At 37.2% G+C, this 23,916-nt stretch overlaps 2 protein-coding genes across 2 annotated transcripts; both read left to right on the top strand.

Moving 5' to 3' along the window:
- Positions 1 to 280: 280 nt before the first annotated feature.
- LOC118851495 (olfactory receptor 13-like) lies at positions 281 to 1,213 on the top strand. The gene has a single exon (XM_036760962.1). The coding sequence runs from the start codon at positions 281 to 283 to the stop codon at positions 1,211 to 1,213; it is 933 nt and encodes a 310-aa protein (XP_036616857.1).
- An 18,418-nt stretch (positions 1,214 to 19,631) lies between these two features.
- LOC118851505 (olfactory receptor 2A5-like) lies at positions 19,632 to 20,600 on the top strand. Its single transcript, XM_036760973.1, has one exon. It carries the CDS (start codon positions 19,632 to 19,634, stop codon positions 20,598 to 20,600), a length of 969 nt encoding a protein of 322 aa, XP_036616868.1.
- The last annotated feature ends 3,316 nt before the right edge of the window (positions 20,601 to 23,916 follow it).

Here is a 23,916-nt window from a genome sequence, read left to right as displayed (position 1 = left end):
GCAATGCTTAAAGGCTATCAATTGCAAAGGAGGTACTAATCTTCATTAAAGGAAGAAGATAGAGGAAATTACTCACTGAGAATTTGATATTTGTATGAAAAAGAACTAAGAGAATGATAATATGTTATTTTAATCAAAATAAGATCTCTAAAAAAAATTAAAGTCAAAGTAAGGACATTGGAAGGGTTTCATACTCACACATTTATTTTAATGCATAATGGATTACAACTCTTGGTGAAACCCTTTGACTAAACGATCTCTTTGTCTCTGTCACAGCAGTATGATGAACAATCACACACTGGTTAAAGAATTCATTCTCATGGGATTTCCTGTTGGCCCTGATATCAGAATGTTTCTCCTTGGGCTCTTCTCTCTGCTATATGCCTTCACTCTAATGGGGAATGGAGTAATCTTAAGACTCATCTGTCTGGAGACCCGACTCCACACCCCCATGTACTTCTTCCTCTCACACTTGGCCCTCGTGGACATTTCTTATGCCTGTAACACTGTGCCCCAGATGCTAGCAAACCTACTTGACCCAGTCAAGCCCATCTCATATGCAGGGTGCATAACTCAGACTTTTCTCTTTTTGACCTTTGCCCTCACAGAATGTCTTCTCTTGGTAGTGATGTCTTATGATCGCTATGTGGCAATCTGTCACCCCCTCAGATATTCTGTCATCATGAGCTGGAGGGTGTGTATCACTTTATCATTGACCTCCTGGGCCCTTGGATTCCTTCTGGCCTTGGCCCATCTAATTTTATTATTACCATTGCCTTTCTGTGGTCCCCAGAAAATCAACCACTTTTTCTGTGAAATATTGGCTATTGTCAAACTTGCCTGTGCTGACACCTATGTACTTGAGACCTTGGTCTTGGTTGGGGCTACTTCCGTGTTGGTTGGACCCCTTTCCTCAATTGTGATCTCCTATATGCGAATCATCTGGGCAGTCCTGCATATCCAGTCAAGAGAGGGAAGACAGAAAGCCTTTTCCACCTGCTCCTCCCATCTCTGTGTAGTAGGACTCTTCTATGGCACTGCCATCATTATGTACATTGGCCCCAAGCATGGGAACTCCAAGGGGCAGAAGAAATATCTCCTCTTGTTCCATAGCCTATTTAACCCCATGCTGAACCCCCTTATTTATAGTCTGAGGAACAATGAAGTAAAGGATGCCCTGAAGAGAGTGCTAGGGAAAGGAAGACCATCCTAAAAGATGTAACAGATTATAAGCCTGCAGTCGGATTCAGCAAATATGACTATGTGCTCTTAAAAATTGTAACAGTCATCTGAAACCGTATTTCATTATGCTTGATTGAAAAAAATAGTAAAATCTATTTCTTCCTCTTTAACATGAAAAATATGGACTAGGTGGCCTCTGAGATTGCTTCCAGCTCTAACTCTATGATCCTATAAATCTTGAAATGCATGAAAGTATTGTTTATGTTTGACTAGTTTGTGAAATTTTTAAGGTACCAAAGGGCCAAAGGAAAAATGAAATGCTTATACTTAGATGTATGTAATCAATGTTCAAGCATATTCTACTTGGGCAGAAGTTTTTGAATTTAGGTATGCTAACTAATGAAGTTATAATCTTTTAACTAATGACCTTGGAAAAGATTCCAGGGGGTACTCGACTCCCTTTTGTTGTTCATTGTTGTTCAGTCATTTCAGTTGTGTCTGACTCTTCATGACCCCATTTGGCATGTTCCTGTCAAAGATACGGGAGCAGTTTGCCACTTCCTTATCCAGTTCACTTTACAGATGAGTAAACTGAGACAAACAGGGTTATATGACTTGCTCAAGATCACAGCTACTTAATCTCTGAGGCTAGATTCGAACTCAAGTCGTCCTGACTCCAAACCTGGAACTTTATCTACTGCACCACCTAACTACCTCTACTTGACTCCCTACTCTGACAGCAAATCCCAGGATCAAACAACTGTGCCATAAGGACATTGGTGAAATCTCACTTAATAAACAAGAGACAGACAGACAGACAGAGACAGAGAGATAGAAACAGTATTGAATAAATATTACTATAGATTTTATGTGAAATATTCAGGTCAATATACACATGAAACTATGAATGACTGCTACAAATTGCAATTATTTTTAAAAGAATAACTCTCAAGATTTTTTTCTCATTCTCTCTCTCTCTCTCTCTCTCTCTCTCTGTCTCTCTCTGTCTCTCACATACACACACACACACACACACACACACACACACAGAGAGAGAGAGAGAGACAACCACATTCATATGAAAAGGATAGAATTTGAATTGAAACATTGAAGTTAATACCTCTTCCAGGATTCCATTGGGTTTATATTAAGCAAGATCATGTGGTCCCTTAGCTTACAACCTGTGAGGATAAAAAGAAGGTAAAAAAAAATAAAGAGAGATGGAGATGTGGTGGGAGAAACAAAATACATTATCACCTCTGATCAATTTCTTTGTAGAGAGAGATACATATGCTTAGTTTGACCTCATTAGGAGCAAGAACGAACAAGAAAACAAGTGCACTGCAATCTAACTACAGTTGCAAGAGGAAAAGAACAGGATCAGAAATGGTCTTTGTAGGGAGATATGCAGGCAGGGGAGTCATTTGCAGCTGGGTCTAATGTTGCATGACTGTGCTAAGAGAGATGAAAGACTGGAAAATTGGAGAGGAAATAGAGGAGATCCACCAGCATGGTGAAGGGACTGGAGTTGATTCTATTTGAAAGCTGGTTGAAGGAACTGGAGAAAAGAAGACTTAGGGGGATGTTTTAGCTATTTCCAAGTATCTGAAGAGCTGCCATGTGGAAGAACTCTTATCTCCCTGCCTCACGTTTCTGCCCTCTCCAATTCATCCTCCACATAGTGGAAGCTAAAATGATGTCCTCAAAGCAGAAGTCTGACAAGTCTGACAATATCACCTCCTTGCTCAAAAATCTCCAGTAGATCCTTATTAACTATTGAATAAAATACCAACTCCTTTATCTGGAATTCAAAACCCTTCACAATCTGGTTCCATCTGACCTTTCCAGCCTTATTGTTTGTCATTCCCCTTTATCTACAAACCAACTTGAAGTTCTTCACAACTTTACATGACATCCTATTTCCCATCTCCATACCTTTGCACAGGCCATACTCCATGCTTAGAATGTATTCCCTTTTCAACTTTACCTCAGGATCCATGCTTAGTTCAAAATTCAATTCAAAGTCACCCCCTGCATATATATCTTTTCTGACTTCTTCCCACCAGCTGCCAGTCATCACCTAAATCACCTTGTTATTTTGTATGTACATATATGTATACTTGTTGTTCTACTATGACCCTCCTCATTAAAACAGATGTTCCATGACACCACATACTGTTATGTTCTTATCATTCTATACCCAGAACTCAGCACAAGCTCTGACATGTAGCACAAGCTTTAAACACACTTATTAATATATTGAAGGAAGATTCGCGTTGCTCTGCTTGGCACCAGAGGAAGTAATAGGAGCAATGATGGAAGTTGTAAGAGGTAGATTTACGCTTGATTTTAGGAAAATCATCTTAATCATTGTTATTCTTGTTGAGTTATTTCAGTTGTGTCTGACTCTTAGTGACCCCATTTGGAGTTTTCTTAGCAAAGATACTAGAGTGATTTCCTACTTCCTTCTCTAGCTCATTTCATAGATGAGGAAATGAGGCAAACAAGATTAAATCATTGGCCCCAGGTCATATAGTTAGTGTCTAAGTCTAGATTTCAATTCAGGTTTTCCTAGCTCCAAGCTCTGTCCTCTAACCACTGTGTCACATAGCTCCCCGTTTTTAATCAATCAAGATGTACAAATATGGTATGGACTAGATCTGGGGGTGGTGGGTTGTTCTCTTCTAGGGATCTTCAAGCAAAGGCAAGATGTTGATTTGGAAGATATGGGGAAGATGATGTGGATCTCCTGCAGAAGAGATTTCCATTCATAACTAGATTAGAATACATAGCCTCCAAGGTGCCACCTAACCCCGAGATATTATGAATAATATTTTAAAATTCAGAATTCTCTGTCCATTAATTCTCATCTTAATCTCTCCATCCTTCAATCTGTAATTACATCCTTGACAGCACTGATAATTTTCTATCCACACTGCATGGTGACCAAAACATAGGTTCTCATCCTTCAACTCAGTAGCCTCTGGATATCTCAAAAAACCATTGCCTATATTTGAATAACCCTTGGCAGGCAAAACTATTTTCTCCTGGAACCTTACCCAAAAGGCTATAAAACTGTTTTTACCCTTGGACCCAGCAATAACACTACTTTGTCTCTATCCCAAAGAGATCAAAGAGAAAGGAAAAGGACTTTATATTATATGTTAGATTTTTTTCTTTCTGTTTCTTTTATTCTATCCATGGTAGGAAAAAAAAGAGATAGAGAAATGTATGATATTTTCTGTGAGTTCTAGAAAAATATCTAAATACAATAATTCTGTTTACATGTAGTCTAGAGAAAAGATAAGATGTTGGGTATTTTTATTGAAATGTTCAAATGTTTGGTCTTTATTCAAATATTCAAATGTTTGCACATGAATTCTTTCATTTGGTCAAGAAATAGCTTATGATTGCTTTAAAACAGAGGTTCTTAACTTTTTGTGTGACTTGGAAGGATGTTTCTAGAACATAGATTGACACATTATTGGCATCTGCAAGAACAAATTGCTTTTAGATAATAAATGAGGTTGGCAACTTTTTCATCCTTTTGGTGACACCCTTCCCTTCTCTTGTGTGGCCTTTCTGCCTCTACAATTCTAGAAACACCCTTGTGAACTGTTTATCATTTGTGTCCTTAGTAATATCGTTGTGCATATTATTACTCTTATACAACATGTATACTGGCTGGCAGCTACTTCATCCCATCTTTGTTTAGATTTGAGTGACAAGGTGGGTGGCTAGTAGTAATAGATTAGGCATACCCCTGATCAGGCAGGTGAGATTTTCTAATGCCTTTGGCTTGAGTCCTCAACAGCGTACTTCTTGCCAAGATTATCAGTTGAGAATCAATTCAATCACCCAACCTTAAATAGTTTTTAGAAACGGGAAATTTCCTGAGATGGTACAGTAAGAAGAATGAATACAAAAATATTCCCATACAAGCCTGTAATTCATTCTCCCACAACGGTATACAAAATGAAGAAAAAAGTGCATTTGAGCTTAGAGAGCATTTGTGACAGAGATAACATAGTTTCTGGGTGCTTGTCTCCTGGTAAGCCATGAGTTTCCATCCATTGAAATGCTGGGATTTCAATGCAGACTGTCCATTGACATTGGAAGCAACTAGGACCATAATGGCAAGATATGCAATCCAATATCTTCCAGACTCTTTGAAGCTCACAAAGTCCTACTTTGACTAAAAGAAACTTGTCTTCTTCCCCATTAAGTGGTTCTTCCTAAGGGATTTGCTATAACTTGCCCCCTCTTAGCTTACCACTGATAAAAATTCCTCAACTTTTGCTAGGTTGACGGAATTTCCCTAGTTTTACATATTTTCTGATTAAGGAGCCAGGCATAACTATGTAACAGGTATGACTGTGAAAAGCATTATACAAATAAAATCATCTTAAATATACCTGAGGGGACTTAACTATTAAAAGGACCTGCAGTAAAACTAATTGTAATTATCATGTACCCCACAGGGTTAATGCGAAGCACAATTAATGAGATAATATTGGTAAAGCAAAATTTAGCACTGTGCCTGGCACATATTGGGTGCTTTAAAAAATGCTTATTCCCTTACCCCCTTCCCTTTTAAATAAAAGGTCATGACAAACTTCCTCAGCCAATTAGATCAGACTTCTGCTAGTGTCATTTCACTTCATCCAAAAGCTTTCAAAAAGTTTTCATGCTTAATTAAAAGCCTATAGTTGATGATTGAACAGCCTATCACTTATTTTAGGTGGGGTGAGGTAATGATTGATTTACTTAGTCACTCAACGCTTGTATTTGCATACTGAAGTCTTCATAATTAAAAAGAAAAAAAATCAATACTAAATGCATGTTCATTTTTCTCCTGGGCCCTAGGTTTACATTTCTGGTAACTGAGACCAGGTAAATTGTGGTACCTGACAATAGGATCACAGGCCTAATGGTACCATAAGCCCAAAGCCTCAAAGAGACTTTAAGGATTATATACACATGAATCCATTGAGGTTCACAGTGGGGAAGTGGCCTAAATTCATTCACGTAGTGAGTAATAGAGATTTGGCTTGAACCCAGATCCTCTGACTCTGGATCCAGCACTCTTACTATTCCAATATCCCGTCTGCACAGTTTGGTGGCAGTCAGATTCTGGAGGGCTTCAAATTCCAGGATGAGGGCTTTATAGTATGTCCTAATGTAAACAGGGAGCCCCCAAAGATTTTTCAGCAGAGGAGTTAAGCCATCAAGCCAATGTCTTGGACTTGGGAGCTGTTAGGAGAATCAGTTGGAGAGAGAAGAAACTGGGACAACAATACCAAGAACAAAAAACAATTAGAATTATGTTGCCATCACTTATCTTTCTTAAATTTTAATTTTGTCTCGTCAACTAGATGTAAAGTACCTTGAGGACAAGAATCATATCTTTCTTCTCTAACTCTTTCAGCACCTAGGAGAGCACTGAATGAATATAGCTGCTCAGTGAATGTCTGTTGATTGAATAATGACTCAATGTTAAATTGTTCCCCAAAGATTATGATCCTAATCTATGTTTGTTGCATTGAATGTGCTAATGAAATGTTCTTTTATCTCCATTGCCTAGTGCAGTTTCTCCCATACAGACAGCATTTAATAAATGTGTGTTGAATGAATAAATGAATGAATACATTTAAAAAAAAAAAAAAGAATTATGTTGCCATATTCCAGGTCGTAGGAGGAGATGAGGGCCTTCAGCAGGGTTCTGACTATGTAAGTAGAGATAAGATTTAACAAATGGTGGAGTGAGAAGAAAATAGATGACTTTCCAACTCTGAAATTTTGACAAGCTGTTAAACCTAGAAAGTACTAGAAATTGAGACAGTGATTTGAAATTAACTTAATCTAGCTGAGCTGAGGCAGAATGGTGAAATTAAATGATTAGAATCAAAATTTTGATCTTCTGACTTTCTGTATGACATTAAGTAAAGGTACTAAGGTACTAAGTAAGGTACTTTCCCTCTCTGGTTCTCCATTTCCTCATCTAAGAAATCAACAGATTTGACCAGATTATTTCTAATGTCCTCTCCAACTCTAAAGTCTGTGATCTTTTGAAAGTGAAAATATTTCATAGTCATTTCTTCTCCGGTCACAAAGTCTAGGGGAAAAATGTATGTCTACCTCATGGGAAAATCTATTCCCATAAAACTAAACTATAATAGGTACCAAGGGGACCTATTTAGCAGAGATTTTCCTTATCACACCCTCTAATTTATGTTCCATTAGGAGGCATCAGGATTTGAAACAATATCAAGATGTTCGAACCGGTAACAAGTCCAAGTATTTGTGTACTATTATTTGTGATGAAATCCCAGGAAAAATAATCTGTATTTCTTGAGTTTCCTATGTGGGTATGGAGATATTTCCTGTATTTACTCCTGAACTCTACCCCTGAATTCTCAAGAGAGAGTAATTCAGAGAGAGAGAGAGACAAACAGTCCCTAGGTTTCCCAACAGGGAAGAGATGTTTGGAGGTGATGTCCCATAGACCCATTTCCTGCACTGAATTCTCAAGAGTGTCTGGGAAGGTGACTGATTTGAACTGATCACAGGAAAAAAAACACCTTCATTTCCAAGCAACACCCAGATGCTGCCTCAGTCCCTGTTAGGAAGGATAGTGAGAGCTCCTGTGTGTAGAATTTGGAAAGTTCTCAAGTTAACTTCCAGGTAAAGGCCAATGCTAGTGCCATGCTAAGTTGAAGTGCTGTGGGAGGTAACTTAGAACTGGGGATGAGTGGTGAGATCAGGAATCACCAGCATTAGAAAGGAAAAGCAGATGTTCCCTTTGAGCTGAGAATATTCCTATAAATCTAGGTTCATAGCAGCAAAGTCACATACCACTGCTAGGAATAACTTCCAGCAGTCATATCCTGTAGACAGATAGTTCTCTGAATACACTCAGATCCCACTTTGGGGGGAGTGGTGGGTCTTGGTAACAGATGGACTAGGCAAGTTATGTCTCTGCTGAGCTATGCAAGTTACACCTGGAAACAGCTTAATGTGTAATTACCAACCAAATTTAAAGAGGACATGGAAGTGATATGCCTAGAGGAACTCAGATCCTTCTCCTGCTTCTGAAACATACATAACCTGGAAATAATCTTTGGAGTGAGTGGCCAGACTAGAGAGCTTCCCTTCTGACTGTCCTTTTGGCCCTCTGGTCAGAGAGGATTAGTACCATACCCTGTAAGAGTTCAAAAAGCAGTGAAAACTCATGTCCACTGTGGGGAAGACTCTTATTTTGGTTTCTTGCTGTATAAGGAAAGCCATTAAGTTTTCTTCATAGTTCTTTTCTGATGGATGCTATAACACTTGCTATGTCATAAGTATTCTACAAAAAAAAAAAACAGCCTGAACTCCAAACAAAAGCAAACCTGTCAGGTCACGAGAATAAGTCAGATAGGTATACAATGTGGCTTGGGGGTCACTATGGGCCTATGAAGAAATTTGATAAAATGCCCCCAGCTTAAGAAGCATTTCCTAATAATACCAGATTTATTGGCTTGTGTATTCAATTTGCCTTGGTTCAGAACCGAATTCACCTATTCATTCATTCTTTCTCCATATACTGACTACTATGTTCAGAGAAAGAAATTGTGTAGGGTAGTAAGAACAGGACTGTATTTGGAGTCTGGAAAATATGCCTCTAACACATATTGTGTGTTCCTGAAATGATTATTTTACCTCTCAGTCTTCCAGAAAACTCTCTCATTAAGTAATAGAAAGCCGCATATCTACATCAATGGAGAGAACTTCAACACCCAAGATTACTTCAACAATGAAGTCACAGGTTTAGACTTTCTAAAAACAAGCAAGCAAACAGATAAAACACTGAACTAAACATTGTGACTTAGTAAAGATAGACAAAGTCGTTGTCCACAGTTGACTTATAATCTCATTGGGGAGATCAAACAGGTATATAAAGAGCTATAATTCAGCATACAGTGCCATAAGACAGATATAATTTACTACAAGGGATCCAAACATGAAGAGAATGAGCTGGGGGAAAAGCATCAGGGAGAAGGGGCAGCAATCAAAGCCCAGGTGAAGCGTGAGCAAATTTGAAGAAGTATGTATCATAAGGTTGAGTGAGTACTTCAATTTGGACTATGAATATACTATATACACCTCTCTTCTTACTCTTACTGTCTTTTGTACAGTGGAATTATTATCCAAGCATCAGTAACCTAAATATCCCTCTCCCCTATATCTAGGGCTGCTGCTACTAATAAGGTTCCTCACTATTTTCATATTCATGTTTTACTTACTGTAGAAAAACAAAATGGAATTCAAGACACAAAATATTACTTGTTAATTGCATGTTAGAAATATCATGAAAAGATGCAGGGATTCAAAAGTAAGTTTTCAATGTTCTGTGTAATTATATCATTGGAACTAGAGTGGTTCCTACTTGCAAATGGGCTATGGCAGTTTGGATCCTTCTCTCTATCATTATTCTTCACATTTAGACACTACGCTCTTATGGGTTACTGTTAGCTATATCTAGGTCTGACTAAAAAGATAATTGGCATTAATCTTCTACCAGCTCTACACATCAAAATCTTTCCTTAGTTCATGGTATCATAGACTTAGGGCTATAAAGGATCTTAGAATGCCATCTAAACAAATCCCTCATTTTACAGATGAGGGAACTGAGATCTGAAGAGTTTAAGTGGGTTGCTAAACCCACATAGCTACTGGTAGCATTCAGGGGTCTCCCGATTCCAAATTCAATGTTCTTTCCATTTTGCCACCTGGTTTCTCCGCTGATGCAGTTCTCAAAGGTAGTAACTGTTTACAGAAACCATCCTACCTGACATGTTGTCCTTTCTATTTTCTGCCTGCCCCAATTCTTTCCTCAGAAAGAAGTCCTGGTCCTGCCCAGACCCCTAGACAGATCCACCTCAACACTGGTGTTTTCCAACTTTAAAAGTTCTGTCATATTTTCTAAAATGTCATAGTAAATACATGGTGCTCCTTTTGCCATGTTCCTTTGAATTGCTGTAGGTCATAGAGCAAAATAGAAGCATAGATCTTGAGGGCTACAAGGGATCTCAGCCATCATTTGCCTCAACTCCATTTTTTAGGATGTCCAAAAAAATGAAGCAGCTTTCCAAAAGCCAATTTTGGTATGAAAGATGACTGTAGTAAAAAGGGGGCTATACTAGGAGTCAGAGGATCTAGGTTCAAATCCTGGCTCTCCTACTTGCTACCTGAGTGATCTTGTACAAAGGACTTTAGTTCTCTGGCCCTCTCTTCCCTCATTTGTAAAATAAAGGGGTTGCACCAGATAACGTTTAAAGGCCATTCCAGGTGTGAGTTTCCAGCACTTAGCACAGTGCCTAGCACATAGTCAGTCCTTAATAAATGTTGATTAAAATTTATGATGCTATGAATTCCTGTCATCTGCTGTTTGTAGGCAGGTGGCACAGTGGAGCTGTATTGTGGTTACTGTTCTCAAAACTGGCAAGAGTTTCCAACATACTTAAAGATTATCCTTTTTATTTTTCTATTCATTCTTATATAGTCAAAACTGAGCAAAGTATTCATTTGATCAATGTCTTTTTCTTAATTTATTCAAGTCTTCCTTTTTGTAAATAATATTTTCCAGGTTATTTACAGTTTTAGTTGTCCTCTTCTTACACACAAAATGAAATTATTTTAATTTTGAACTTTTATTTTGGTGAATCTAATGAAAACTAGGTCAAGTGGGAGAAGGAAGAAAATGACTTGATTGTTGATTGTAATATATGGGGAGCAGCTCAACAGCTGCTTACTATGTCAAACGCCATTACAAGGTTTAATTTTGATTTTGTACTGAAGGAGAGTTAGAGATTAAATAGAGAGGAGAAATCTTATTGGTATCATTTTTTCAGTTCTTCAACACAGCTCACACTGGGAGTAAATATATTGCACAGGAAAAAGCCTGAGATATGGAATCAAAAGAACTGAATTAAAATCCCAGCTCTGCAGACCAGCCATATCCCTCTGCACCTTAGTTTCTAAGCATAGTGAAGTTTTCCACCTTCTCTGGAGGGTCCCTTCCAGTTCCAAGTCCCATCCATGATCCTATGAAAAAGCATAGGCAAAAGCCTCTGTAATTATATTCCCTTATCTCTCTCTCCTTCTCCCCTGCTTCCATCCATAAGATATCTCAAGAAAAGGCTCTAGCCCTTAGGGGGACTAGAAACTCAGCTCAGGTGTCTTCTGCCTTGGTGAAGACTAAGCAACCTCAGGGGATCTGGTAAAAGTCTATCTGCCCAATTCCACTCCATGTCTGTTTCATTTGGTGGTGGAAGGCAAACTCTATTCTCCCTCCCTTAGCCAAGAGATAAAGTATGTTGTAATGGGGAGGAGCTATGACCTAGGAATAAAGAGACGATTCCAAGCTTTGCTACTAACTAGCTATGTGTTGGTAGATAAATCACTTCACCTGTCTAGATATCACTTTCCTCACTAGTAAAATGAAGGGGGTGGATACAATGACCTGTGTGGTGCCTCCCATGTCTAATGAATGGTCTTTGACATGTATCCCTGAGATAAAAATAGAGTCTATACAAGACATCCCTGTGTTCTAGGCAAGGTTTAAAAGTTAAACACCTTCTGTGTCACTGTCTACCTGAGGCTTTTGATCTTCACTCTTAACATGTGAGGTTTTGTTTGGAACAAAAGAAAGACCTCTGTGTCAATGGAAAGTGTTTCTGGTCTTAAAATGCATGAATTTAAAAAAATGTTTAAGTGCCCTTCTTGTACCTCACCCACTAACTTCCCTGAATATTGCATTCTAGAATGATGCCTTCTTTGCTTGCCTCTATTTGTAGGCAGTTAGGTGGTACAGTTCATAGAGTGCTGGGCCTGGAGTCAGGCATGCCTGATTTTAAATCAAGCCTCAGGCGCTTACTAGCTAAGTGACCCTCACTCTGCCTCTATTTCCTTATCTATGGAATGGAGATAATGATAGAGCAATGATAGAGCCTACCTCCTAGGGTTGTTGTGAGGATCAAGTGAAATAATATTTGTAAAGTACTCAACTGAGTACCTGGCACGTAGAAGATGCTTTATAAATGCTTGCTTCTTTCATTTCTACTCATAAATTATTTGCCATCATCAGTAAAATCAACTATCAATTATTTATTAGTACATTATCTGTAGCACTCATTATTTATAGAATCCAAGTCTCATTCCAACAAAAATAAGACATTGAACAGCAGGAACAAGGTTGTCTAAGTGCATAAATGGTAGACTGGATGTCTTAGAAACAATTTGTATCTTACATTGCACTCCAAAGGCAAAGAAAGTAATTTTAGACAATCTCTTACTTTGTACTATCTTCTCTGACAGTAGATATCTATCTTAAGAAACGACATTAGAAGGTAATGTAATATGTATACATAAATGGAGAGATGGAATGCTATATACTCTTAAAAGGGTCACATCAGAAGTCAGTGTCAAAGGTGAGTTTAATCTGTAGTCACTTTTTAAAATATAGATTTTTATTACTATCTTTTTTACATAGATTGCATTTCCCTTATAGCCTTCCCATGCCCTTCCCAGAGTCATCACTTACAACAAATACTTTTTAAAAAGAAAGAAAAAATACAGCATATCTAATTGATACATTGAAAAAATCTGACTTTATATTTTTAACATTCCATACTTGTGGACCTATACTTCTTCAAAGGAACAGAGGAAGGTTTCTTCTCATAACTCTTTTTTGGAGCAATACTTGGCTATTATAATTTCAAATTATTGTTTAGATTTTTTTATGATTGTTATTTCCATCTACCTTGTTTTGGTCAATGTTAATATTGTTTTCTTGGCCATTCATACTTTATTTACATCAGTTCATATAAGTCTTCTCTATTCATCACTTCCATTGTTTTATACAACACAATAATATTGCATTATAGTCATGTATCACAATTTGTTTAACCATTCCTCAATTTAGGGCAATTAGGCGCTACAATGGGTAAAGTACTGGGCCTGGAGTCAAGAAAACTCATCTTCCTGAGTTCAAATCTGGCCTCAGGCACTTAGCAGCTGTGTGATCCAGGGTAAAACATTTAACCCTGTTTGCCTCAGTTTACTTATCTGTAAAATGAGCTGGAAAAGGAAATGGCAAACCACTCCAGGATCTTGGCCAAGAAAACCCCAAATGGAATCACAAAGATTCAGACATGACTAAAACATGAACAACAGCAAAATCGATTTACATCTCCTTCATTTCCGATATTTGCTACCACGCACAACAAATGCATCTATAAATATTCTCTTATGGATGCAGAGCTTTTTTTTGTCAATGACCTCCTTGGAGTGTATACTTAGTAACAATATCTCTTGTTTAATAGGTGTGGACTTTTGAGTCACTTTACTTGTATAATTCCAAACTGCTTTCTAGAATGATACTAATTCATAGCTCCTCTAACAATGTATTAATGTACTTATATTTCCACAATCCCTTTGATGTTGCTTCTTTTCTCCAGTTTTCTGTTTATGAGGTGAAATGGCTGGGTTTTCATTTGAATTTGTTTTATTATTAGTGATTTGGAGGATTCTTTCATATGTTTGTTAATAGTATATAATTCTACTTTTCAAAACCATTTGTTTCTGTGATTTGTTTGATGATTTTGTCATATTGATGAATGACTTTTGGTCTGGTATAAATATTGGTTGTCTACAGGCCTAAACAGAGATTTTACATGCAAAGACTTTTCATTCCCTCAGTTAACTGTTCCTTTGTTATCCTAGATTTGTTCATTTGGTTTGGGCAATAGCTTTTCAATTTCTGTCTCTTTTAAACGATAGAGGTAACCTTTGCAGGCAGAGGGGAAGAGAACAATTAGAATTCATCTCTTACACATAGTTATGAAAATATATGTTTTGTTTCTTTTGTAATTTTATAGTATAATCTTTATTGTTAAGGCCACATATTCATTTTGAATTTATTGTAGAATGTGGTGTAATATGTTGTTCTAAACTGAAATTCTAACAGGCTGATTTCCAGTTTTCTCAGCAGTTCTTACCAAAATAGGGAGTTGTTTCTTAGATATACTATGTTTTTGTTTGTTTTCTAACTCTTCTTTGCCTAGTCTGTTCCATTGATCTACTATTTTTTTTAATCAGTAGCGAATTATTTCAATAATTACTGTATAATACTATAATTTGAGGTATGGAAGAGATTCCCGCCCCACCCCCACATTCCTATCTTTTAAAAAGAATTCTCTTCATATCCTTGATCTTTTGTTTCTATGAATGATTTTGCTGTTATTTTGTCTAGCTCTTTAAAGCATCCCTTTGGTAGCATGATTGAAATAATAGTTAATATGCAAATTAATTTGGTAGTGTTGCCATTTTTATTACATTGGACCAGCCAGTCCATAAGCTAGACTGTTCCTCCACTTATTTAAGTTGCTTTATTTCCTTAAGGAAATTTTTTGTCATTGAACAAATAAATGTATTGAGTGTATTTTCATAGATTGACTACAAAACATCTTGTGAATTTTTAAGTTATTTTTCAGTGGACTTTTTGCCCCCCTCCAATCCCCAAATTTTGGTATTAATTGACAGGAATCCCATTAATTTGGGGTTTTTTGTTGTTTGTTTTGTACTCTGAAACTTTTGCTGAAGCTATTAGGTATCTCAGCTAATTCCTCAGGACTATTTAAGTAAAACATCATGTCATCAACAGAGGGATTCCTCCCCTCTTGTCTGTAATTTCTCTCTTTTGTCTTATTGGTACTGGTAGCTTTTCTTTGATTTATACCAAATTTTAATGAAGAGAGGCATCCTTGCTTTACTTCTATATTTATTGGAAAAGCTCCTAGTATGTCCACATTACATATAATGCTTATTTTTTTGCACATAGACATTTTTATCATCTTTTTTAAGAAGAAACCTCCATGTCCATACTTTTCTACACTTTGTGGGATTTTTTTTTTTGCCTAAATGAGAGGTGTACTTTGCCAAAAGCTTTTCCTGCATCTTTGAAGATAATCAAGTTTTTCAAATTCTTTTGTTTGAATATGATTAATTATGTTGATTGTTTTCCTCATATTAAACCCTTTGTATCTCTGGTATAAATAGAACTTGGACAGAATGATTGATTTCTTTTTTTAAGTTGCTATAGTCTTTTTTGCTGGGATTTTATTTGCCAGGGTTTTATTTATTTAAAATTTTTAAAAATTATTATATTAACCTATAACTATTTTTCTTTGCTTTACCAAACTTCCTGAGTTAGGGCATTAGGACTACACTTGCCTTATGAAAGGAGTTCGGTATAATGATTTCTTTCTCAATATTGGAGAACAATTTGTGTAGCATAGGCATTCATTGTTCTTTAAAAGTTTGGTAGAAACTTCATATAAATTGATCTGAACTATGAGTTTTTTCTTCCCTTGTTAGTTCCTTTACAACCATTCCATTTCCTTTTCTGAGTTTGGATTACTTGATGTTTAATTAGTCTGAATATTTTATTTTTCTGAAGGTAATATTTTATTTCTTTTGCATTTCAGCTGTGTTTGTATTTATGCATAGAAGGTTCTTAAAATTATTTATTTTTCTAGTTTTGTTGTGATTTCACCTTGTTCTATTTTTATTTTGTTGATCTCATTTTCTACCCTCTTATTTTTAATCAGGCTGACTAAATACTTATAAATTTTGTTAGTTTTTTCAAAGAATCAACTTTCTGCTTATAAGTTCTTTAGTCTTCCTCATTTCCAATGTATCTTTTTCTCCTTTAATTCTTGTTTTCCCTTTTTGTTATTTTGGGTTTGTTCATTCATTGACTTTCTAATTTTTTTCAATATATATATATATATTCAGATTATCAAATAAAATAAAATATATATTCAGATTATTAATACTCCCCTTTCCTGTTTTTTTTTAAATAAAAAAACTTTAAGGATTTTTTTTAACCTCTGAGTATTGTGTTAGCTCTATCCCTGAAATTTGGATATGCTCTCTCTTCACTGTCACAGTCTTTCAAATAATTATATTGTTTCTATTATTTGTTCATTGATCTACTCACTATTTAGGACATCATTATTAAGTCTCCATTTAAGTTTGTGCCTTTTGTGCTTCCTGAATTGATTATTATTTCTTTTATGCTGTGACCCAAAACAATGTGCTTTGTCTTTCTCTCCTTTTACATTTATTTGAAAGATTTCTGCGTGCTAACACATGGACTATTTTTATAAATATGCCATATGGTGATGAGAAATATGCATATTTTGGTGGTGTCTTTCAGAAAGTGAAATAAATCTTTTAGCTCTAAATTCTCCAACATTTTGTTAATTCTATATTTTCCAATTTTTTTATCTTTCTGTTAGATTTGTAAAACTCTGCGATTGTTCCTACTAGGTTGAGTCTTTGCCCTCAGTAGTTTCTGCCAGGAAAGGACTGGTCTCAGATTGATTCCAGTGCCCTTACTTAAGACCTAATGTACTCACTCACACTGGCCCCATACCCAAGTTCCTTCCTTGGCTCTCTTTCTTTCCTTTTGATCCTCCCCTCCTCCAAATGGAAGTGTCTTCCTTTCCTACCTTGTATATATTTGCATGTTATATAATATTAATGTTATATTTGTATTAATTTGCATGTATGTATGTGTATTTGTGTACATATACATGCATTTATGTACATATATGTATATTTGTTCTTCCTATACTTATATTTGTGTATGTTGTTTTTCATTATCAAAGGTAAACTCCTTGGGAATAGCTCCTTGAGACTGTCACCTTTTCATACTCATATTCCCGGAACCTAACAAAGTGCCTAGGACATAGCAAGCTCTTAAATGAGTATTTATTGACTGATCCACTGCCCCAGATTACATAGGTTCTAATTATGACACACAAGGTCAAACTGATTGAAAAGTCTTAAACAATTTGAAGGAACCAAGTCTTGGTTTTGCATTTGTGGCATCATTGAACTGCACATCTTTCTGCTTCTGCTAATTAAAGTTTAATGGAATAGATCTTAGAGCAGAAGAGCAGAAGAAAGGCATACTAACTATTGAACGAAGACCTTCACTTTGATTAGAAAGTTAGGAGGTCCTGCTAAGGCTGTTATACTGACCTGTCAAAATAAAAAAGCTTCAGGGGTTTATATTTTAGGTGATGATACAAAAGTTGAGTACAAACTGAAAGGTTTTGACGTTGAAGCAAATGGGTGAGCAAAGGCAGTGATATTTTTCTCTCTGAAGCCCTGAAGGGTAAAGAAAGGACTGAATTACTACAGTGAATGATTAATGAGATGTTTCTATTTCAATAATCTTTAAGGAGAGTGTCTGCAAGAACTATAGAGTATGGAAATGGGGCCTTTGTCCTACAGTGACAAATTCAGATGGGACGGAGAAGTACTTATATCAGGGGTTTTCTTGGCAGAGATACTTTAGCCATTTCCTTCCCCAGGTTATTTTACAGATGAGGAAATTGAGGCAAGCAAGGTTAGGTGATTTGCCCAGGGTCACCTATCAGGTGTCTGAGGCCACATTTGAACTCAGGTCTTCCTGATCCTAGGGCTGGTATTCTATCCACTGTGCCACCTAGCTGTCCCTATGCTCCTTCAGAAACACTAAAATATCTTAATCACATAACAGCAACAATTAGTTAAAATAGTTTTTTAAGCTATTAAACTATTAGCTTAACTATTAGTTGGGAAAAAAACTCTCAGATGTATTATACCCCTTCCCTGGCAGTCACAATGCAGTTAAGCAACCCTAGCCACCAAAAAAGGGTAGGTAGGTGGGACAGTGGATAGATGACCAAGCCTGGAATCAAGAAGACTGCTCTTTGTGAGTTCAAATCTCTCTCAGACATTTATTTGCTGTGTGACCCTGGGCAAGTCACCTAGCCCTGTTTGCCTCAATTTCTTGGTCTGTAAAATGACCTGGAGAAGGAAATGGCTAACCATTCCAGTAGCTTTGCCAAGAAAACCCTGAATGAGGTCACAAAGAGTCAGGGACAACTGAAAAATGACTGGAAAAACAACTTAACCCACCAAAAATAGCTTTACTGCATTCTGGAGCCCAGTGTCCTGGATCACTACAACCACCTACCAAATGAATTTAGCTTAAAGAATAGTTGAGAGGGCTTTTTCTGCTGTGTGAGGCTGATCTGGTCATATTTTTTGAAACTTGCTGCATGTGGGGAAAATGGTAATAGTAACTCTAATATTTAAAAAGATATGTTTTGCTGGCTCTCTGGATATCCAGTAAACATCTTAAACTCATTATGTCCAAAACATAACTCATCTTTTCCCCTAAATGCTCCTCTCTCCTACCTTCCCTATTACTGTAAATGGCAACACCATCCTCCCAGTCCAGGCTCCCAGACTTGGAGTCAGATTTCTCACTATCTTTCACCTCCCATACCCAAGCTGTTGCCAAGGTCTATCAACTTCACCTTTACAATATTCCCTCCTTCTCTTCTCTGACACTGCCACCTCTCTGGTACAAACCCTCATCACCTGACCTTGATTATTTCAATAACTTCCTCAAGTCTCTCCCCATTCCAATCCATTCTCCATTCAATCACTAAAGTTCCTGAAGTTCAGGTCTGACCATATCATTGCCTTACTTTATAAACTCCAATGACTTCCTTTTGCCTCTAGGAGCAAGTATAAAATGCTCTGCTTGATATTCAAAGCCTTTCATAACCTATCTTCCTACCTTTACAATCTTCTTATCTTTACTCCCTGGCACTATTCTTCCATCCACCTACTGGCCTCCTGGCAGTTCCATAAACAAGACATTCCATCTCTGGGTTCTGACTATTTCCTCTGGCTGTCCCCTATGCCTGGAATGCTCTCCCTCGTGCACTCCAAATACTGATCTCCCTGGCTTCCTCTAAGTCCCAACTAAAATCCCACTTTCTACAGGAAGCCTTCATCAACCTATCTTAATTACAGTATCATCCCTCTGTTAATTATTTGCTATTATTCCTATATGTAGCTTATTTGTACATATTTATTTGCATGTTGTTGCTCCTTGAGGCCAGGACTGTCTTTTGCTTCTTTTTTTGTATTCCCAGCACTTAGTACAGTGCCTGGCACATAGTAGGCATTTAATAAATGTTTACTGAATTTCACCTATTTACATTTGAGTAAACCTGGGTCAGGGGAGGTAAAGAGGCTTGTCCGAGTTCAAAGAAACAATAAGGGTTAGATCCAGGAGCTGAATCCAATCCTCTGACTCCAGAGCCAGAACTCATTCCCCTGTACCAAGCAACTTTGCCATCAGCAAGTATTCTCCTGAGCCTATCTGAGGTGTATTTTACACTATATTTTCTTCCTCTTTTGACTTGGGTCCTAGAAATTAACCTAACATCCCAAAAATTGAGTGTTTTAAGATCTAGAGAACATAAGGAATAGTGCCTAAACACTGCAATTTAATTCATTAAATAACCAAGATTCAGAAGTATTTCTCAGCTGTCATGTTTGACTATCTCTGCCACAGGAGGATGTGGAAAAATCAAACGCTGATCACAGAATTTATCCTTCTGGGATTTCCAATCAGGCCAGAGATACAGATATTCCTCTTTGTGCTGTTTGCCTTCTTCTATGCTGTTACTCTTCTGGGGAATGGCATCATCCTGGGTCTTGTCTGTCTAGACTCCCATCTCCATATTCCCATGTATTTCTTTCTCTCACATCTGGCCATTGTCGACATCTCCTATGCCTCAAACAACGTACCCAAAATGCTTGTGAACCTACTGAACAAGGGCAGAGCCATCTCCTTTGCCCCCTGCATAATGCAGATATTTTTGTATTTGGCTTTTGCTCATGTGGAGTGTCTTATCTTGGTGGTGATGTCCTATGATCGTTATGTGGCGATCTGCCATCCTCTCAGATATACTGTCATCATGAGCTGGAGATTGTGTACTGCATTGACCATCATTTCCTGGGCATTCAGCTTCCTCCTTGCCCTTGTCCATGTGGTTCTCATTCTGAGGCTGCCCTTCTGTGGACCCCGGGAAATCAACCACTTTTTCTGTGAGATTCTCTCTGTGCTTAAGCTTGCCTGTGCTGATACTAGACTTAACCAGCTTGTTATTTTTACAGCCTGTGTGTTCATCTTAGTTGGACCTCTCTCCTTAGTCCTGATCTCCTACATGCGGATCCTCTATGCCATCCTGGGGATCCAGTCTAGGGAAGGACAAAAGAAAGCATTCTCCACCTGCTCCTCCCATCTCTGTGTTGTTGGGCTTTTTTTTGGCAGTGCTATCATAATGTACATGACCCCCAACTCCAGCCATCCTGAGAAGCAGCAGAAAATCCTCTCCTTATTTTATAGCCTCTTTAACCCTATGTTGAATCCCCTGATCTATAGCTTAAGGAATGCAGAGGTGAAAGGTGCTCTGAGGAGAGTGCTGGGGAGGGAAAACCATTCCCAAAATATGTGACTTGCTCATCACTAGTTCCAATTCATTGGCATTCTTGGTACTGTTTCATCTGTCTGAGTATAAATCAAAGTTGTATGCTTTCTCTGTATCTCTGACCAGATAATTCTAGAGACTCTGGATCCTTCACTGTTTATCTCCCAGAAAATTTATTTTTATTGTATTCTTCTTATTTAGCTACAGTAATTTTGATATTGCTTTTTATTTAGGGCTTATGTTTTAGTCCTTTTTTGTGTATGTATACCTAAGGAGAGATTCAAGATGTAAAGTTGATATTGGGCATATGTCTCATGCTCAGTAATAACTATTTGCTTCTAGAGGTCACAGAAACAGAAGGAAAAAAGACCCGAACTAGACAGAGAGTCTATGAGCTGTAGATTCATTGATCATGATCTCATCCAAACATCTTGATCCCAGATTTGACTTTCCTTTTTTATTTTTAAATTTTTCCTTTCTATTACTAAAATACTTTAGTGGAAGCCTGTACCTGGTATATTAACAAACCCTGGTGAGACTTCATACGTTGTTGGTCCCATGACTTATTAATCACACAATCACCCATCTTGCTAAGTTACCTAAGCAGAAAGTGTCTCTCATGCCTTCTGATACCTCCTCCTTCAGTCTCCTTTGGATGAAATATTCTCCTACCCCCCTACCAATTGCTTACAAAGCACTATCCTCCCTTCTAATGGTGGCTCTGAGAATTCAAAGAGGCCTTAGAAGTCACTTCATCCAACCTCCTAACCTATGCAAGAATACTTCCATTGTATGAACCTCGGATGAATTGTTGAATCATATAATTATGTTATTGCTGGAAGAGACTTGAAGGTTGGTTAAAAACCTATTGTTTCATATATCATAGCTATTTGTTTTACAACTTCCTTAATGCAATAATGTGTGATATTGTATATTAGTTATCTGTGTTTATGTTTTAGTAAATGTAAAGGCCCTAAAGCCGATGACAATACCACTTTTATATTTTTATCCACATCAGCTTGTACAATGTCTGTCACATGGAAGGCATATAATAAATAAATATTAATTAATTTGCCTATTATATTATAAACCCCCTAAGTGTGTCTTAATTGCTTTTTTTTTAATTTCCACCAGCTAAGGACTCTATGGTGCATATAGCATCTAGCGTAAGATCCTGGCCATAGAATAATGATGACAATAATGCCAAGTCATATTTATATAATACTTTAAAATGCTTTTCCTATACTATGTAACAACAATTCTACTTGCCACTACTTTCACTATATAAGGCCAATAACACCAGGACACAGGAGGGCTGCTAGCACAGATTCTTTGATCTGCTTTTCTCAGGAAAGAAACTTTAAGGGGTTAACAAACTTACTTTAATTAAACATACCTATGTCATTCACTTAGTTCAGGGGAAAAAGTTAGCACCCTGAACTTCAGGTCAAATACAAGCTGAAATTATAAACAGAGCAAAATAACACAACTCAACAGACAGGCTTCTATCTGTCTGACCATAGATATTACGTACATAGTTACCAGGGACAGAAGCACCAACATCTGGGTTTTCAAAGCGGGGGATGGGGGGCTCCAACAGCTACCCAGATTCTCATCTGGCCAAGTCACCAACACTCTTCCAATGAGTGCGCCCCCAAAGGCAAAATGCCAACCTCAGAGCATATATACCCTATTTAGAGCCCTAGGGCTTAGTGCCTACTTAGCAAAAGAGTGTGGGAAAGATACTTAATCACTAGCACTACATCATATATATTGTTTCCAAAACAACAGACAACAAAAAGTCCCACCTTGCTTGTCATTACATACTAATTTACTTATAATTAAGTAGTATACATTTTACAGAGGCTAAAACAGGCTCACAGAAGCTGGAAGACTTGCCCAAAGTCATTCAGCTAGTAACTATCCAAGCTGGATTTTAAAGCCATGTCTCCTTTTCAGTATCCCAAAGAAGCTATCAGCCAACCTCTGCTTGAATACTTTCAGTGGCAAGGAGTTCACTACTTTTATGAGTAATCCACTTCATTGTCGAATAGGTTTTAAGGGAATTCTTCCTTATGTTGAACCCAAATCTGATTACCTATAACTTTCACCCATTTATCCAATTTCTCCTTTCTGAAACTATGTAGCATAAATCTAATTCCATTTGCTTGAAATTCCATAAATGGGGAATGCCCTAGGCCAATGTGCATAGCTCAACCTGTATAACAACAGTCATCGTGATCCAAATCCCTCAGGATTGATGGGAGCCTTTAGGCCAATAAAGTATATTTTATAAAATTTAAATATGGAGTTTGATGTATATAAGAAGAATAAAAACTTCCTAGAGCTATCAGTGATAAATGAGGGTTGCTTTAGCTACTAATCTATAACTGGTTATCTTGAGCAGTCCTAATTGTAGAATTGAAAGTCTGAAATTAGGAAAGGAGTTATAAAGGAGAAAGACAATTTCAAAAAAAGGGGGCAAAATTGAGAGTGAAAGAAATTAGAAGAGTCTGAAACAAACTTCTTAAAGACAATGACTTGTAATTAAAAAAATCTTTGTCCTAACATCGAGGACAGTGCTTTTCATGTAATAGATATTTTATAAACATTTGTTGAATGGATAGCAATAGCTCAGACTAGTGGTCTGGAAAACTGAACATACTGTATTCCCAGAATAAAATATGAATTAATTCAAGGAGATAGTAGAAGAGTTGATGTTCATGTGTTTACAAAAATAATCAACCTGGTGCCAAAGTGCCTGGAGAGGGTTCTTTTTTCTCCTCAGTAGAAAAGAAGGAAAAAATTGGCTTGGGAGTAGAAGGTTAAAAAGTAAAGAGGAGATATTGAAAACAGGCAGTGATGATCAGAGAAGCAAATGAGCCAACTAAATTGTCAGAAACAAGACAGGTAGGAAAAGAAATAATGTAAGATAATCCTGTTAGACATCTCCAAATGGATAAATGCACTTTTAAAGACATTAAGAAAAAATGAATACTGTTAGGAACAACCTAAGAAAGGTTGAATTTTTAAAAAGAGCTTGAAGAAAATTATCTTTTAAATCTCAAGGGGAACTCAGTCTAGAAGCAAAACATGGCCTGGAGTCAGGAAGACCTGAGTTCAAATCTGACCTCAGACACTTACCAACTATGTGACCCCAGCAAATCACTTAACCCTGTTTGCTTCAGTTTGCTCATCTATAAGATAAGCTGGAGAAGGAAATGGCAAACCATTCCAGTGCCTTTACCAAGAAAACCCCAAAGGAAGAGTCAGATGTGGCTGAAACAACTGGAAAACAACAACAACAAAAAAGACAGTAAGAAAATAATGAAGAAAATGGCCA

The sequence above is a fragment of the Trichosurus vulpecula genome, chromosome 5 (genome assembly GCF_011100635.1).
Source record: "Trichosurus vulpecula isolate mTriVul1 chromosome 5, mTriVul1.pri, whole genome shotgun sequence".
Lineage (NCBI taxonomy): Eukaryota > Metazoa > Chordata > Mammalia > Diprotodontia > Phalangeridae > Trichosurus > Trichosurus vulpecula.
Note: the sequence above shows the minus strand (reverse complement) of the source record. Positions and strands in the feature narration are given on the sequence as shown.